The 17,599-nt window shown below is 40.4% G+C and overlaps 1 protein-coding gene and 1 long non-coding RNA gene across 11 annotated transcripts in view; one reads left to right on the top strand and one right to left on the bottom strand.

Annotated features, from left to right (window-relative positions):
* DYNC1I1 (dynein cytoplasmic 1 intermediate chain 1) overlaps positions 1–17,599 on the top strand; it is a 440,266-nt gene that overhangs the window by 416,465 nt on the left and 6,202 nt on the right. For 6 of the 10 annotated variants that reach the window (XM_035698496.2, XM_049093605.1, XM_025471296.3 and 3 more), the window contains 2 exons: positions 1,362–1,574; positions 5,668–5,793. In XM_035698496.2, coding sequence (XP_035554389.1) covers positions 1,362–1,574; positions 5,668–5,793 — 339 coding nt within the window. The remainder of the gene's footprint in view (positions 1–1,361; positions 1,575–5,667; positions 5,794–17,599) is intronic. The other 4 variants (XM_025471299.3, XM_025471302.3, XM_025471301.3 and 1 more) reach the window with 1 other exon arrangement.
* LOC125752468 (uncharacterized) lies at positions 7,470–16,797 on the bottom strand. The gene is made up of 3 exons (XR_007402004.1): positions 16,266–16,797; positions 14,382–14,542; positions 7,470–12,691 (listed from the first exon to the last, which is right to left on the bottom strand). It is a non-coding gene; the product is annotated as an uncharacterized LOC125752468 (long non-coding RNA).

Here is a 17,599-nt window from a genome sequence, read left to right on the forward strand (position 1 = left end):
TAAATCTTCTGCGTTGCTTTACTAGTATTCTATAATTGTGTTCAGTGCTGAGCAATGCCAAAGCAACGTAATTCATGAAACGAGAAATCACTTAGTTACTACCTTCACCAGTCTTTGCCCCAGGTTATTGTCTTTGCACGGATTTGGATTTTTCTCACTTTGACTTCAGCACATGCATTCTGTGCATTTTACCTTTGCTAACAGTACACTTTGGAAGTTCACTCTAACGTTTGGAGCTGTTACCTACAGATAACGTTCTTTGCATACCCCGTGCGTAAAGGATTTGATTGTTCATATTTTGTGTTATGTTTTTTTTCTCTTATTACTCTGGTCTGCCCAGGCATTTAGTCGAACCCATGAAGGGAATACAGACAGCTGACTGGATGAAGAAGACATTGTGGAAAAAAACTCCCATTGTTTAGATTTCTGTCAGAGGATATAAGAATACTTAATTTCTTTTATCTCTAGGGCTTTCATTATCATTTAAATTTCATTTTACATTAATTGATCAGGGATTAGTAAAGCCATTATGCAGAAATTAGAATAAGACAAGCCAGATGGAATGAATAATTCATGAAGTCCAATTACATTTTATTTCTGGTGTACTTTCAAACTTGCCTCCGACTTCTGTGCTATTTTGATGTGACAATATTCACTGGAAATCAAGAGTGCCATTTTAATTTATTGTATCCCTCTGGAGTGGAAGCATTTGTATGCGGTGGGGGTGTGCTAATGCATCCCCCCCAAACACCCGGTTTCGGGGCTGCTGGAAATCCTGGGGGATCTGGAGGACGTGGTGCATGCCCTGGGAGGGTTCGGGGATTCTCCGCTGAGCCACACCAGTCGGCCCCGGGGAGGCAGAGACACTAGGGCCTGCGAACCCCCCAGAGGAGCCACGAATCCCCTCCAAACCTGCGTTCCCGTTGCCCCCGCGGAGGAGCGGGTCCCGCCGCAGGCCGGGGCCGGGGCGGGCCCGGAGGCCGCGCTGCAGCTGCAGGCGGAGCCCGCGAGGTGGCAGGCGCGGCCTTGCGCGCGGGAGGGCCGGGCGGCCGGGCGGCGGGGGCCTCGGCAGCATCCCCGCGGCGCCGGCCCCAACGGCGGGCCGCGCGCCTCCCGGAGCCGAGCCGGCGGCAGCGCGGGGCTAGCGGCGGCCGCGCCCGCCTGCCCCGAGGGTCGCGACCGCCGGGGTCCGAGCCCGCCGCCGCCGCAGGCCCCCTCCCCCCGCGCCCGCGCCCGCGCCCGCGCCCGCCCCCCGGTATTTATTTATGCCACTGGACAGCTCTAGGCACATTAAAGCTGCGGTTCCCCCTCTCGAGGACTTTCATCTCGGGGAGTTTATGACACTTAGCGAATGTGCAAAGTTCTTAATTAGGCTCGCTAGACGGCCCGAGGCAGCGGCAGCGCCACCGAGTCTTCCCGGTCTCTGCTTACAGCACAACAAGCCGCTCTACTCCTTTGAAGACAACGCGGACTACGTGTACGACGTCATGTGGTCCCCCGTGCACCCCGCGCTCTTCGCCTGCGTGGACGGGATGGGGCGCCTGGACCTCTGGAACCTCAACAATGACACGGAGGTGAGCGGCGGCGCAGGCGCCGGGCGGGAGGGCTGGGAGGAGGGCGCACCGGCCCCCCCGCCGCCCCCGCCCATTGCATTCCGCGCCGCTGCAGCCCCGTCCCCAGAGCGTGGCGGCTCCTGCGCGACCGCGGAGAGCCCCGTGGTGCGTGTGCCCGGCGGGCCCCCGGGAGGGCGAGCGGCGCTGCGGGCGCCGAGGTCGCCGAGGTCGCCGAGGTCGCGGAGGTCGCCGCCGGCAGCCCGCGGACGCCCAGGGCCGGTGCGGGGAGCCCTCGCGCTGCGCCCCGGGAGCGCTGTCCCTGTTCAGTTCAAGGAAGATGATTCCGTCCACCCTTTACGTTTAGCTCTACCCTCCGTTTGATTTTTACGAGGCAAAGAATCCTTGTCTAAAATGCTGAACTCGCAGGCGGACTTTCACAGTCCTTTTTTTTTTTTTTTTTTAAACTCTGAACACATATGTGAAACGTAGTATTTTTTTAAAAAGTGGAATTTCAACATGTCACGTTCAGAATACTTCACAAGTACATGGCCCTCTTTTTTTTTTTTTTTTAAAAAGGGGGGAATCGACAATAAAGGAATTTTTTAGATGATTCTGAAAAAGTTCTGTACATATTGATGTTTTTAAAAAATGATGCCATGTGCATGGTCCCCTTTTTCCCCACACTCTTAAATTTACCCAGGGGCTAATTCAGCTACTTGGTTTGTATTTGTTTTTTGTTTTTTGTTTTGTGGTGACTTTTCTTTTTTTAACTTGAATATTAAATATCCTTCAGTTTAATACAATGAAACGGGCTCTTCATCACTTCCTGGCTTGTGATTCAGGGCAGCTCTCCATAAATAAGAGGGGACAGGTAAGGGGAGCGAGTGCTGCAAACTCTGCAGCAAGTGGAGAACAAGAGAAAGGTCTTTTGAAGTGTTTTGAGCAGGAAGCAACTCAGCCTTTTTAATTAGGAGGCCTACAGCTGGAGGATATGAGGAGAAGGAGGTTCCCCTACTATTTTTTTGTGGGAGGGGGCAGGGCAATATCCCTCAGGTGTTATTATTGAGCCGTTGTGTCTCGCAAAATTCTGTACCCCTCTAGCCACTGCCAAATAGTCATCTTCTGAAAATATTTCAATTTAAATCTGTGTTTTCTTTCTGCTACAAGAGCTATGTGACAGAGGCAAGGGTTACGTAATGAAGCATCTTTGAAAATTATCAAAAGGCATGAATAGTGCAATGCTCATCATTTGGGATGTTGAAATGCTCATAACATTATTGCTTTTCACGAAAAGATGCTATTATTTGACACTGTGTTGGTTTCCCAAAGTCTTTCATCACCGTTGATTAAAATCATATTGCTTCTACCTCCTGGAATAAACTCATTCACTTAAAGCAACCAAAACACACACGTTTTCCAGGTGGGCTTAGGAGACCCCTCCCTCCCCATATCAGAAATCAGATCTACTAGAAGTGATGTTTAGAGGTGGTAGCCCACTATGATGCAGTAGACTGAGTGTTCTACACTCTCCTTAATAGTTCCTATGTAACTCGTTTTGTTTTGTTTTTAGTCTGCTTTTTAGGTAAAATGAAATCAAGGTGTCAACATTGCAAAATGTAATTTTTCCCTTCTCTTTCTCTAGATATCAAGGCACAACCACATAAGAGTTTTATAGCTAACCATTTTTTAAAAATCATTAGGGGGCATGCAGACTGCTTAGTTTTGTGGTAAACATAATTCTGCTTTCAGAATAACAGTGGATATATCGAATCAGATTCAAATCCAGTAGCGAACGGAACACTTTTTAAAACTCTAAGATCATTTTTGCCTTCGATCAAGTTGAGCAAGATTTTTCAGACACTTGTCAGATTAGGGTTTAGATGTGTGTAAAAAAGAAAGAGAGAGAACCTGAATTCCTAGAGTGATCCGTTGGTGATGGTGTTGTTGAAATGACTGTACTTTTGGAGCAAGTTTTCCCAACTGCTCCTATGCAAGGATAGTTCATATTCACCTACCTCAATATCACCGCCCTCCACACAATGTAGTAATCTATGCTGTGTATCTCCCTGTTTTTGCGATTAAAATTATTGAGCCTTAAAAAAATGTGAACATAACTGTGAAACCAAAGTACAGAAGTAAGATAGAGTCAATATATGGATTATTTTCATTAGGGATTCATCAACTTTTGAGAGGTCATATGAGTCAAACTAATAAAATATATTTTATCATTTCCTTCAGCACTTGATAATTTTTTAGCACATGTCACAGGCTGTGATAGTCATTTTTAAATCATTTATAAGATTTGAAAGGATATTTTTAAATAGTTAAAATATTGCCCCAGTTTGCTATACTACTTAATTCTCAATAAATAAGATTCTTTAAAATGTATTAGGCATAATTTAAAAGGTATCAGAAATCAGTTTGAGGGATTAGTTTTTTAACATATCCGTATTAAGATTCAACATTTGTATTCAATCTTTGAGATTATTCATTGATAAAATCTGATATCAAACAGAGTTAGGCAAAGTGTGATCCTGTACAGTCTCCCTAAATTATGGTGTTAAAACTAACTCTGAAAACTGTATAGCTGAATCGCGGATTGGTTCTCTGAGTAGCACACTAATAATAAAGCATATTGACAGAATTATGGCCCATCTAAATTCACATTGTTTTGGCCTTTGAAAGGTTTGGTTAAAAATTCAAGCTCCAGCCTGCACAGCAGGTACCTTTATTGTCGAAATTGTGTATTTTTTAGAAAATAAATGAGTTGGGGACTTTTGTTTTACATTTTTGCTCACAACTGACATACAGTGATTTAAGCGGGTAAAAGAATTTTTATTGATTTCAAGATTAAGTTTAAACATAGATTCTTACATATGATGGAGTTTTTATTGCTATTTTAAAGATAGGTATTGGGTCAATAATGTCCTATAAACAGATGGTTTCAATTCCCTGAACAGCAGAATGCCGGGAGTGCTAAGGCCCAGTACATGTCAGGTTTCTATCCTAAAACGACCTGTTTAGTAGACACAGGTCTTAAACAGTGGCGGGAGAGGATCTCTAGGGCCCTCTTCTCACTGGTTTTTTTTTTTTTTTTTTCTTTCTGTTTCGAGATTTACTCTCTTCTTTTTTAATGACCTGTTGTCCTTTCCTATTCAGCATTCTTGTAGAGGGCTCAGAGATCTGATCTATCAGTTATAAACTCCCAAACTTAAAGACAAGAGTTTACACAACTGTTGATAGAAGAGGGGTAGACCCACTAACATCTTTTCCTAATACTAGGGTTCTTGTAGCAAATTCTGCAGGTTCCATTTCAGCACCTCCAGTTCATTTTAATAATAAGTATGATAGTGATTACCCACATGGGCAGATTTCAGTGTTGATTAAAGAATATGTGAGGCCTCTTCGACAAATAGGTAGGTGTTGCAGTCTCTCAGGATACCACCTTGGGGGCATTTCCAAAGTTAGTGCTTTGTCCACCCTGACACTGACAGGAAGGGGGAAAACGGGGCGGGGGTGGGGGGGGGCGGGAGAAAGGTAAAAAGAAAAAAAAAGAAAGGAGATTTCGAGCTTTTGAAGTTTTCCCACCTGCATTTTTTCTTCTTCTTCTGATCATCCCCTCCCCGATGAGGTTTTGAGGGATCAATACATATTTTTTTCCCTGAAGACACACATTAATATGACCTTTATTCCACCATCACCCCCCCCCCCGCCTTTTGTAGTATCTTTAATCTCAGTAAATCCTGAAATCTCTCTCCATCGATCCATAAATCATGACCCGATCGTGAAGTATCACATTTAGCTGCTGTTTGTATGGTCGGACATACACCCTGAATAATCCGGAGAAATATTTGTCACTCACTGCCCACTGACTGTGGAGAAAAGACTCTCCAGCTTTTCTTTTTGTTGTTAAAGTGTCTCCTCTCTACCCCTTCATTCAGTGGAGCATATGATTTAAGAACAATGAATCCTTTTACCCCGCACAGGGGAGGTATATCACTTTGTGCACATGAAGGCAGAGGTGACTCTGTCTCACCCAGTTAAACGTATCACTAAATTTGTGTATCTGAATTCAGATTCAGATTCTCTGTTGCCGTCGTGTCCCCTTTGACAGGTGCCAACAGCGAGTGTGGCCATCGAGGGGGCTTCCGCCCTAAACCGTGTTCGCTGGGCTCAGGCTGGCAAGGAGGTTGCCGTCGGAGACTCAGAAGGCCGCATCTGGATCTACGACGTTGGAGAGGTGCGCATACTTTTCGGTTTGTGGGTTCGGGTGTTTTTGGTCGTGTGTGCCTGTGTGTGTGCGTGGCCTTTTTTTTTTTTTTTTTTTTTTTTTTGGACGTGTATGTCTAGTTTACAGACCTAGTGAAATTATTGACAAGACCTGTGAGCCGCCAGTGCCCGCTTGAGTGCGTTTGCAAATTGCCATTGACTTCAGCGGGGGTTTGCTAAGGCTTCCTTAGGGCCTCGTTTGGTCTTCAGGCTCCGCACGCAGGACACTTTAGTTAATGATCCAGGCGCTTTGCAGAGTGCTGGAGAATTCCCAGCTATCCTGTGAGGGAGCGTGGCACTTCCCACCAATTTCAGGAGAACAGAATGAGTTTGTCAAATTCGTTGCGCTAGGGTTGGACTTGGGATTTGTTAAACAAACAAGCAAACAACCAGTCAAGTTTTCATGATGTTCGCTTACAATGTGGACTCTTACTCTTCAGGGAAAATGTAGCCGGTTAAAGAGGCTGACCTCATGCCCCTTCCACGGCACACACGCTCCAGCGGCTGAGGGGAATCAGAACGTTGTGCCATTTTCATGACGTTCGAAGTTATTACATGAAATATATACCTCTGCTGTATCTTATTACCTGATATATGAGGTATTCCGGAATTACATGGCACATATCGAAGGGGGGAAAAAATCTGTATTTTTTATTTCAGATAAATCTCTTTAAATGTTTATACTGCTTTTAATATTACCTTATAAATCAGCTGCACTTAAATGTGTCTGTTTATTCTTACTAAATGGGAAAGCGTTGACAAAGACCTTCATCTGCAATGAGGTTAAAGAATTTTTTCCTTAAAGACAAAGAAAATATTGAACTTTCAAGCAAAACAAAACAAGAGTGTTGTATAATGCTGGTCTGGCGTAATATGAATCTAGAATTTGCATTCCAGGGGGAAAATCTACCACATTTGTATGTATAACACCCTGGGCCCAGGCAGTACTCTGTGCCTGCCTGGTGATGGGCTGAGCCGATCACTCCGAGGAAGGTTCCGTACGGTTTCCTCAGTCGGCGTTCTGTAAATTTGGCAGTCCCGATGGCTTGTTCTACACTAGAACCTTAGATGAATGCACTGCATACTGCTGTACGGTGGAGTCGATTATGTTGAAACAAGCTAGGTGTTGTTGTTTTGTTGTTGCTTTTAATTCAGCCATAAAAGAGAAACTGAAGGACTTGAGAAATGAGTTTTCTATTTGACGACTTATAGCCCTAAGTACAACATGGAAAAATCTCTCAGTTTTACTGCATGTTATCTAGTTCATTAGATAACCCCTTAAGTATTCCTGATGCCACAGCTGAGTCATCCTGACAGCAACAAAGACCAGGTTAATATTCATCCCCAATGGTGAAGATGCAAACGGTCTGGTGACTATTGACGTAGGTTGGAGTCTTTGGGAAAGAGAATACCCTCTGAATCAAAAATATTACCTATGGTTTTACAGCAATATTTTCTCCAATGATTAGTCGTTATATTTGATGCATCTTTTTCACTGTCTCCATCAAAATAAAACTAAGCAACAACAAAAAGTCTTTGTTAGTTCATTTACTAAAAAATTAAAAAGCTAGCAAAGAGGAATATATATATATATACATATATATATTTGTATTTATATATACACATATATATATAACACCCAAGGTTTCTTTTTCCTTTCTCTTTTTCGTTTATAACAAATGTAATTGTGAGAGAGAAAAAGCTGTGGAGACATGCTCAGAGACAAAAATGGCAGAAGATAGATGAAATTTAAACTCTTTTCTCCACCTCTCTTGCTTATTATACATAATGTCCCTTAACTCTCTTGAGATCATATGCAACATAAACTGTTTTGTCCAAGAGGGATGAAAAGGAGAATAGTTTAACAATCAAGGCCGTTCAAGAACGGCCTTCTGAAGCCTGTATGTTGACCACAGGTATTTTGTGCGTGTGTATAGTATTGTGTATATGCATTTCTTGTTATCTGTAGGTAACATATAACTTATAACATATTAGAAAACACATTATGACATATATGCAGAACTTTCTGTAATAACGTGATTTTTGTAAGCCTGTGGACAGAATTACTTGACTATGACTCATATTTTAGGAGGATATATGATTTTGCAAAAGTTGCTTTGGCTGATATGTGGCTGCTAAAACTTCTTTCCAGGTTGTTATCATCATTCCTGAATTGTAAAGTGTTGTTAGACTCATATTTCTACTATTGTAGGGGCAGGTCAGCCTGGTTTTCATTTTTATATTATTGCTCTTACTTTTCTAAGTGATATTACAGACTATAGAAATGTCTGTAGCTGTAGGCTAGTCTGTCTATTGTCTGGAGTCTAGACAGGCTATAGAAAGATCTCTGGGCCACATAATAGACCAAACAATTTGTAGGGTTGCTTATCCTCACAAATTCACTACCCGGAAAAAAACGGATATACTATTTTATTGAGAGTAGGTAATATTATATAATCTTCTAGTTCTTCCGTGAATGACCAAAAAATCAGGGTAGGCTTATACATTTAACAGTTCTTTCTGTATGGTTTAGTCACAAACAAAGCCACCTAGAGCTCAGAAAAACTCAGACTTAACAAGATAATGTTGTCTTAACTATAGTTTTTTCCTAAGTACTTTTGTAAGGTATTTACCAATTTAGCTCATATTTATTTCTGGGGAATGATAAAGGGGAGAGTCCTTTCCTCTTTGCTCATCTCTACCCTATTTTAAATCTCTCAAGGCCAACTCTGTATAGAGTCTCCATGTACTGAAAGGGAAGCAGAACTTAGCTGAAGCCCACTTCTGAGGGATGGTAGCTCACTTCATGGACAAGTGCCGCCATTATTGTAATTATTGCTGTCTCGTTCACCAGCCTAGAACTGACAGAGCAGAGCTGTACTTACAAGAGAAAGGTACCCTCTAAACAGTGCCTCCCCAGCCTTCCAAATCACCTAAACTGCAGAAAGCCAGTCAGAGTGCCTTCACAGCAAGCTGGCCCCATTTAGAATTTGAGGTCAAATCAAGGCTGGTGCATGGCTGACGAGAGGAAGGGGTATGAGCAGGAAGTGATTTAAAAAGGAGAAAATATAGAGGAAGAGAAAAAAGATGGCATTGAGGATCAAATTGCCAGTAGACTGTGCTACCATTATCTGTATTCAGAATTGGTCCTCTGGTCCCCATTAACACTGAACCCCTCACCGAGGTCATGCTGGCCTTTGGACAGAAAATGTTGCTTTATGGAACCCTCTAGGAAAGAAGATGAAACGGTTTTAAATAAGCCTTATAATACAATCTGGACAAGAAAGTAAATGGTGGTTTTTAGAGTATACTTTGTTGATCCATTTTCTTTGAGACCTCAGTACATTGAATAGGTTTCTGTCTGCGGGAAGACACCTCACATTCATTTGTCCCTGGCTTGTTTGAGGAAGAAGGAGGGGCAGCAGGCTCTTCCTCACCAGGGTCCTATTCCAGGAATGAGACTGGCTTCATGGTTGCATCACCTGGGCAATCTCACAGACCCTGTGCATAGAGGTGTCCTGAGCTTGCTTTATTGCTTAGCTGTCACTGTCTTGCAACTGCTAAGAAATTTTTCAACAAGGCACCCCACATTTTTATTTTGCACTGGACCCTGCAAAATTATGTAGCCAATCTTGCCACAAGAGTTTTGCTCTTAATCCCACTCATGACGTGAATCGGAAATGAAAAGTTATGGCCTTGACCTAGACCATTAGGGAAAAGGAGAAATCTTTAGAAATGTGGTCATTATATGTAGTACAGGCTGTGTGATCTTATTATTATCATCTGTGTCTTAAGATTATCTAAAAATGTTGAATGTGTGGGGCACCTGGGTGGCTCAGTCGATTAAGCACCAAACTCTTGATTTCAGCTCAGCTCATGATCTCAGGGTCGTGAGATCAAGCCCCGTGTCAGGCTCCATGCTTTAAGATTCTCTCTCCCTCTCCTTCTGTGCCCCTCACCACCTCCCTCTCTAAAAGAGAGGAAAGAAGGAAGGAAGGATGAAAGGAAGGAAGACAGGCAAAATATGTTGAATGGGAATAGCAATGGCTGTAGATTACAAACATCATGAGGCCATACAAATGGAGCTGAAGCAATACTGGATATTCTCATTCACCTTCCCACACCCTTGTTTCCATCATATTGTAAGTTCAACGGAAGGTATAATAGAGTTTTAGGGAAGATATCTAGGATGCCTACTACAGGTGGAGTGGAGACAGATAGCCTCTCTCTGTCATTCCATTGTCACACCATCATCAGGAACTCCCTCTGTGACTACCAGTAGAGATGTCCCCATTCAGGTCCAAGTAGACGTGCTTCCTGGGAGACCTGGCACGCAACCCGGAGAGCACTGCAGGGAGGGACTCTGGTGTCAGCGGTCGTGAAGAGTCATCTGTCTCATTCCTAACCCAGCTGAGGCTGCAGCTGCTGCAGGGAGTCCCAGCAGTGTCCCCAGGATCATGCCCTCCTCTATTAGGTACAATTATCCTCCATGACTTCTACGATGATGGCAGAGAGCAGCGGCCTGAATCCAGATTTACTGATGCAATTTATTATGAACTTCTGAAGGGGTAAACAGAGGATTGTGTACGAGCTCACTGAAATCACTAGATTGAGTATGTCCATCCCCCACCCCATTTTCCTTTTTGTTGCATTTAAATGGCAAAGGCATGAGTAATGTCTTGGACCTATAACTAATGAGGTAAAATATAAAACAGCAATGTTTTCAGGTAGGCCACATGATGCTTTGTTGATATAGCACACATTTTTGGTTGTTTGATTTCAGCATCGTATCTGGAAAATATACTGTACACATTTATTTTCACAGATAGGGGTCTATTTTCTTTGCGAAGCAGGTGCTTAACTCCCATTAGCATAAATGGAAGTTATGTGAATTCAGTGAAAGACAGAGAAGACCCCTTTTTTATTTGCTATGATTTTTATGCTATTTGTACATCCTGAAAGTTATTTAAATAGGCAGTGGTTGCATGTACCATTTAAATTTTCTAAGATCTACAGTTGAAGATGAGCGTAGCTCTTGAATAAATTTTGAGGATCTTTCTCTTCAAACTGCAGGATGCAGTCTGTTTGTTGTGGGGCTCTATGATCCCATTCAATTAATTGAAACATGGATAACAAGTCATAAGTTAACTAAAAATATAACCCCAAAACGTTGAGTGTATGCTGCTTCAGAATATACTCGTCGAGAGCTGTTAATCATTGTTGGATTTTTTTTAATGATGTGTGAACACACATATTCTAAGGAATTAAAAATAAGAATTACTCACCACCATGGCTCCTTTACTGAATAGCAAGCTTTTCTATATATACATGGAGCTGATTTTAATAGCACATGGGCCAGTGAGTATAGAATTATTCACGTGTCCTGATGATTGATAGTCAGCCTATCTACCTGTCTTGCAGATGTGTTTTATAGAAAGCCCGTTGCTATTGTTAATGCTTCAGTGCTGTCACACAGATGGGCTGTCATAAATATCCCCTAACAACTATGTTTGCTGCTTATCTGAATTAGTTAGAATGCTGTTTGCAGCTCCAGTTTTGAAAGAAGCAGTTTATCCTCCACCTCCTGTTATTTCTTTTTCCATTAACCTCTTCCAGGGAAGATTTTGTTTTCAGTTGTGATAAATACACATAAGTTTCAAATCCCTGATTATATTTCCACAGTAGTCAAATGATAAAATTCCAAAGTCGTTTTCAGTTTACAGCCGAACTTGAAAAATAAAATGGCAACTTAAAAACTAATTTGGGAGATGAATAAATCTCAGTGCCCTCAGCTTTATTGGTTTGGTATCCCACTCACTAATTGCCTAAGAAAACATGCATTCATCTTTACATTTTAACCCTGAACTGCAGCGGCATTTCAAATCACTTGTTTCATATGGCTCTATGGGGGCTGAAAGAATAGCAGTCATTTTATTACAGATTTCAAGAAGTAGAGTAAGTTTGACGTTCATTAATACCATCAAAAGGGTCTTGAAAAGTTCTTGGAAAGGAAAAATGCAGGTGAATGTGAAAGATCAAACGGACCCGCTAAAAAGGTAAAGCGTGATGTAAAGGTTTGCCTGAGTGTATTTTAGAACTGAAGGGAAAAACTAGGATGACAGTTTATTTGGGATCCCAGTGGGAAAAACGGCCTATGGCGATAGACTTTGGAACTGTGGTCCAGGTGTAATGGGTGAGGATTATTCAAAAGCGCCTCCCACAGTTTTCTCAGCCCGCTAGCATTCGGACAGAAGGAAGCGATTCCATGAGCCATCTCTCTTGCACTTTAAAGAGCGGTCAAATATAGAGGAATCTGATAAACTGGAAGTGCTGGGAGTTCAAAAGAATTTGAGTGACACAAAATAAATACAATACGTTTCTGGTTTTTAAGTGGATTACACTTAAGCAGTAATTGTTAGCTTTGTGGAACTACTTGCAGGACGGGCCTACATCAGTCTTCCCCAAGAAGTTGGTGCCCTGAATATAAATAATCCCCCCTCCATGGGGAGGGGGTGTGCAGAACACAGAATATTAAGTTAAACTGAGATTTGGGGGTTAATTCAAGTGAGAGTCCCTTAATGAAAACAAACTGGATTTGAAATCCGTTCACTTAATTATTGTGCTTTAGGAAGCCATCAGCCCCTGCTGATGACGAACCCGATAGCATGGCTCAGCTGTGGCAGCTTCCAGAAGGAGAGGGGAGCTGGGCTCAGCTTCCCCAGGTCCACTTATAATCACCCCAACACTTGTGTTTCTCATTAAGTGAGTGTGGCCACAAGTTGCTCGATTCTTGAAGGTCTTTGCAAGTCCTGGCTTTACTCTTCAATGGATAAACATTATTATTTTCTTTAGCTGATGCCAAACACTTCCTGGAAAAGAAAAGACTTTGGCATAAATTATTCTGTGGTGCCAAACATCCAGATAAAAACTGCAAATCCAAATACTTAGTTCTGTCTATAATATCGAGATATTTGGTGACACAGAAACAAACCATTGGGATTTTCAATGGGACTTTTCAGTTTTTACCTGAATTTCTATTGGCATAGCCACAACACTATGCAGTCAAGTCAAAAAGCAGAAAGGCATATTTGTATGAGCAGATTTGGGGTGCTAATAAATATAATTACCTAAAATAAGCTACTTTGAAGTAATATATTAGTTCGTTTCCATGTCATAATAAATTACATGTATTTGAAATAAAATAATTTGGTTAAAATGTATGATTGTAATTTTAGTATTAACTTGATTTCTTCTAGGAAAAGTGCTTAATTTAAAAAAGAAAAAGAAAAAGCACTATTAATTCCAATTAATGTTATAATTACTCATCTTATAGTGAATGTAGTAGCAGTGGCTTTCATTTTGGTAATTATATATGTAAAAGACCATAATTAAACTAATTATTATATAAATAGTGTGCTTATTCAGGTACATTAGCTTATAAAAATGAATTTATAGGATTAATATCTTTTCAAGCCACTTTTTTTTCTGGATTGATAAGAAAATACTTCTGACTTTTATGTATTATGGAGAAGTTGATTCAGTGAAAAGAAAACCCTAATATCTAATTTTATAAAAACCAAATTAATGTGTGCATAGTAATTTGCAATATTCAGTGAAATTCATATATTCCCATTTTGGTGATAAATGGTCTATGAATATAAACCTTCTGAAACAAGTACCAGTTTGTATAATTAATCATCTTTATGATTCTTCTGTGATTTCAAACTGTCATCTTCAATAGCAGTTTGGATTTTGAAGCAGTCATTAATTATAGTGTTAAATTTTTTTTTATGGCTGACAAAATTGTGTTTAGTTTTAGAATTTCAAAACTGCTAAATTTTATCTTGAAAAATTACTGCTTAGAACAGTAGCCTCAAATCACAGCTTAGACCAGCCGAGCATGAAGCTGCTCCAATCATCTGTGAGGCTGGATTAACACTGGCCTGTATGGAAATGGAGAGTTGTTTGTTTCTCACAGGAGTATATGTGCTACTATTGGTATATCTAAAAAATGGTATGAAATCAAGTATCTGCTTATGCACGTTTATGCGTAAATATTTATATGCTATATAGGTTGGACTTGTAAAGTGAGGAAGTGAATGAATCGTTCTGTTCTAATTTCAAAGAAGGTTTGCATGAATTTCTGAGGATGTCAGCTATCAGAACATCTACATTTTAAAACATGAATTATTTATCATTTAGGAACTATCAAGGCTTAACATTGTTGAATAAATTTTGCACTCTTACTTTTTAGGATGGCAGATAAAACTGATCAGTGGTCTGTTCCCTAAGGTCTTTCTCCTTGTGGCCACACAAGAGTTTCTCAACATTTAGATGAGATATTTTATTTTTATTTATCTTAGCATAAAGGACCCATAGGTAAAAAGCGAACATCTTCTAGTAGCCTAAAAACCAGCCACCCTTTTGATTTAGGAAACATTTTTTTATTTTTATGTATTAGTTTGGTAGACTTCCTTAGGTTAATCACATTCCTCAGTAGGGTTTTTCTAATGTTTAGAGTGCCACGTCCACAGAAACATATGCAAAGCAGATACTTACCAGTTGTCTATTTGAACAGGCTAACCTGGCCCAGCACAGTGCCTGGCACAGAACAGGCGCTTCATCAGTATTTGGGTGAATCAATGTCTCAGGTGTGAAAGTTGAGGTTAAAGGAAAGCTTAATCGTATGAAGCACCCCGAATGCAGCCTCCAGGTTGACTCTAGATTGATGGACAGGAAAAAATAATCCATTTAACTATATTTGCTGCACAGAGAAGGATATATAGAAAATATATCTGGAAAAGAGGGCTCGTGCTTCTTCCCCGCTCCCTATCCCAAGCCCGCGCCCCTCCCGCGCTTTTAAAAGTGAGCAATTGGCCACTAGTGTAATGAAAGCCTAACAGTTGATTCAAATAGTTGTCAAACCACTGGAAAAATGCTTCCTTTTCATTGTGCTTTTTTTGGACACTATAGCTATGGTAAATCATGAACTACATTATAAAAATACCTCTTTTATGCCCAAACATTCAGTAGGAGGGAATGACATTTCTTTTATTACCTTGGTAAATGTTTTTAAGGTGTTTAGCAATAAGCTTTCTTTTTGTCAAAACTGCTTAGATGCAGTGGTTGCTAGGAATTTACTAGAAAACCTATGGTTAATAATATCAGGAAGGAAAGGGATATATGTTTAGTCAGCTAATATGACAGAGCAGCTTGAGTAGCACATGCTTTGTTGTTTCCCTGTCATTTTCTTGATCTTTTCTGTTATGGAAAAAGAGTGGTAATTGAAGTTTACAAAGTTTATTTTCCATTATTGCCCATCAGCCAATGTTTTTAGCACTTTTTCCATTTTTTGGGCAGAGGAAAAGATTGTTCCAAATAATAGGAAAAAAAATAATGCTTAAGAGAGTTCTCAAGAAAAAAAGGATGATGAGATTTTAATACAAATGTGAGCAAGGTCATCGGTAGGCCTTAGTAAATTAACTCTTTCTTCTTCAGCTGTGATTCTTTTTTCCCTCTGCAGGTAAGAACTCCAGCATTTCATCGAGCTTCCTATAATGCTAAATTTTTAACATGAAGTACGTTAAAAAAATAGTAATTATAAATTATTTCCTTCGATGGTTGCTGGCATATTGAAATTGATATAGACCCATATTTATTACTGTTTACTTTTGACTTTATGTCCTACCTTTATATCTTTCCTTAATTGGGTGGTAATGGCTTTTTTTTTTAAAGTGGTGTTCTCACAAACATTCTATAAAAGTCAACCACTCATTTAAAGATACCAGGAAGGGCAGCCCTGGTGGCTCAGCGGTTTAGCGCTGCCTGCAGCCCAGGGTGCGATCCTGGAGACCCGGGATCGAGTCCCACATCAGGCTCCCTGCATGGGGCCTGCTTCTCCCTCTGCCTGTGTCTCTGCTTCTCTCTCTCCTCTCTGTGTATTCTCATGAATAAATAAATAAAATTAAAAAAAAAATAAAGATACCAGGAAGAGAACTTTGGAAGAGCAATCTCAAGCTTCTCTGGTAGATGAGGGGTCCCTTAGATAGGATTTTTATGATAAAATAGGTTTTCTTTCTTTCTTAACCAAAAGTAGATCTCGTCAGACTACTGTAGGTTTGCATCCTGCTAAGTTTCACAGAAATGTTAACCTACTGACTGGGAATAGCAGATGCTGCCGAATGGAGACTGATGGAACCTCCAGCCTCTGGCCTTCCCTCAAAGGACTGTACATGCGGAGTTACCACACAGCGTATCTTCTGTGGTAGAACCAGCGTGTTTACCCGCTCTGTATCCTGCACTCTGGCTTGGGATTTGGGTCCGTGGTTTCATCCATTGTTACCAGTGATGCTAGACGCCCCCACGAGTTAAATACAGTGGAGCTTGTATTTATGTGAAGCGAGTACGCTTGCTCGTTCCAGCGGCTGTTTCATTGCTTATTACCTCCCACTTTGCTTCCATCTGTGTGTGTGGCGGAGGGAATTGTCCTAAGAAATCTCGGCTTCCTCTGAACACAAACGTGTATTTGTACACCAGTAAGTCCACAATCTCCTGAATTGGGGTGCCATTAATAATTGCACTTTTAAAAAACCTTTTAGGGCTTAGAAGAGGTTTAGCAGTCGTTCTGTGGAAACCCACATTCGCTTCCACGGTTTCTGTAAATGCATTAAAACAACAACAACAAAATCAATGCGTATTAAAGTGAAAAGGTAATTTGTAAGATATCTTTCTAACAGAAAACTTTAATTTTTAGGTTAATACAGGAGGTAGACTGTCGTGTATGTGTTCAGAATCAATGGTTAACATAATTGTCCCAGACTTTTTTTTTAATGACTCCATTTAATTAAAAGATTACAGAGATGCTGATGAGCCACACATCCATGGAATACTTATCCTGAAACTTGGAGTCCTATTCATTTTAATTTGTTTGGCATGCTTAATGTATCTGAGAAACCAAACTGAAATCACGGAATAGTTTTTTGTCTTAATCGTCCAAGATTTTTTTTTTTTAATTAACCTACTTTTATATAAGCAATGTCTGAGACAGATATTTTTACCATAAAAAATTCAACATCGGGCTGGTAGGAGTTACTGCAGATAAGGCAGCTTTTTAAAATCAGCTGCTAGGCACTATAAACCCTTTAAAATTACTAACAAATGAGGGAGGCTTGACTGTGGACTGTTCAAAATTGTTAGCCATGTGCTTATAAAAAGGGACACATGAATGATATTTGTGTATTTAACCCTGGTTATAAAAAGTCATTTGATTTTTATAACAGCATGTTCAGCGGTTACAAAGCCTTAGGACTTGAGCTAAAAATGTAAAATCCCACGGTAGAAAGTACCCTAACAAGGAAATAGCGAGGGAAAGCCGTACTGGCCTTATCTGAAAAATAAAAAATATGCACATATATGTAGATATATCTGTATTTATAAAGAATAATTATACTTTACATTTGATTTTTTAAAATGAGCAATAAAAAGTACTGGGAGCTCATTTTTCTTGTGTTCTGAAAAAACCCTTTCCCATACCCAGCTCATGAAATTTACCTCATATTAAAAGTATGGCTATTTAGGAAATTATTTGTGTGGGTTTTCAAGAAATCAAATGTAATAAAAATGAGGAGTATTTCTTTAAAAATGAAGCTCTCTACAGGTGAAAGGAAGAAAATGGAAGAAAGAAAAGGAATGAAGCAAAAAATAACTAAAAAAATGGAGTCGAAGGGAATAAGCATTAAGGAAAAATAAGAAGATACATCATTTCTGCAGGGTTTATA

This window comes from Canis lupus, chromosome 14 (genome assembly GCF_003254725.2).
Source record: "Canis lupus dingo isolate Sandy chromosome 14, ASM325472v2, whole genome shotgun sequence".
Taxonomy (NCBI): domain Eukaryota; kingdom Metazoa; phylum Chordata; class Mammalia; order Carnivora; family Canidae; genus Canis; species Canis lupus.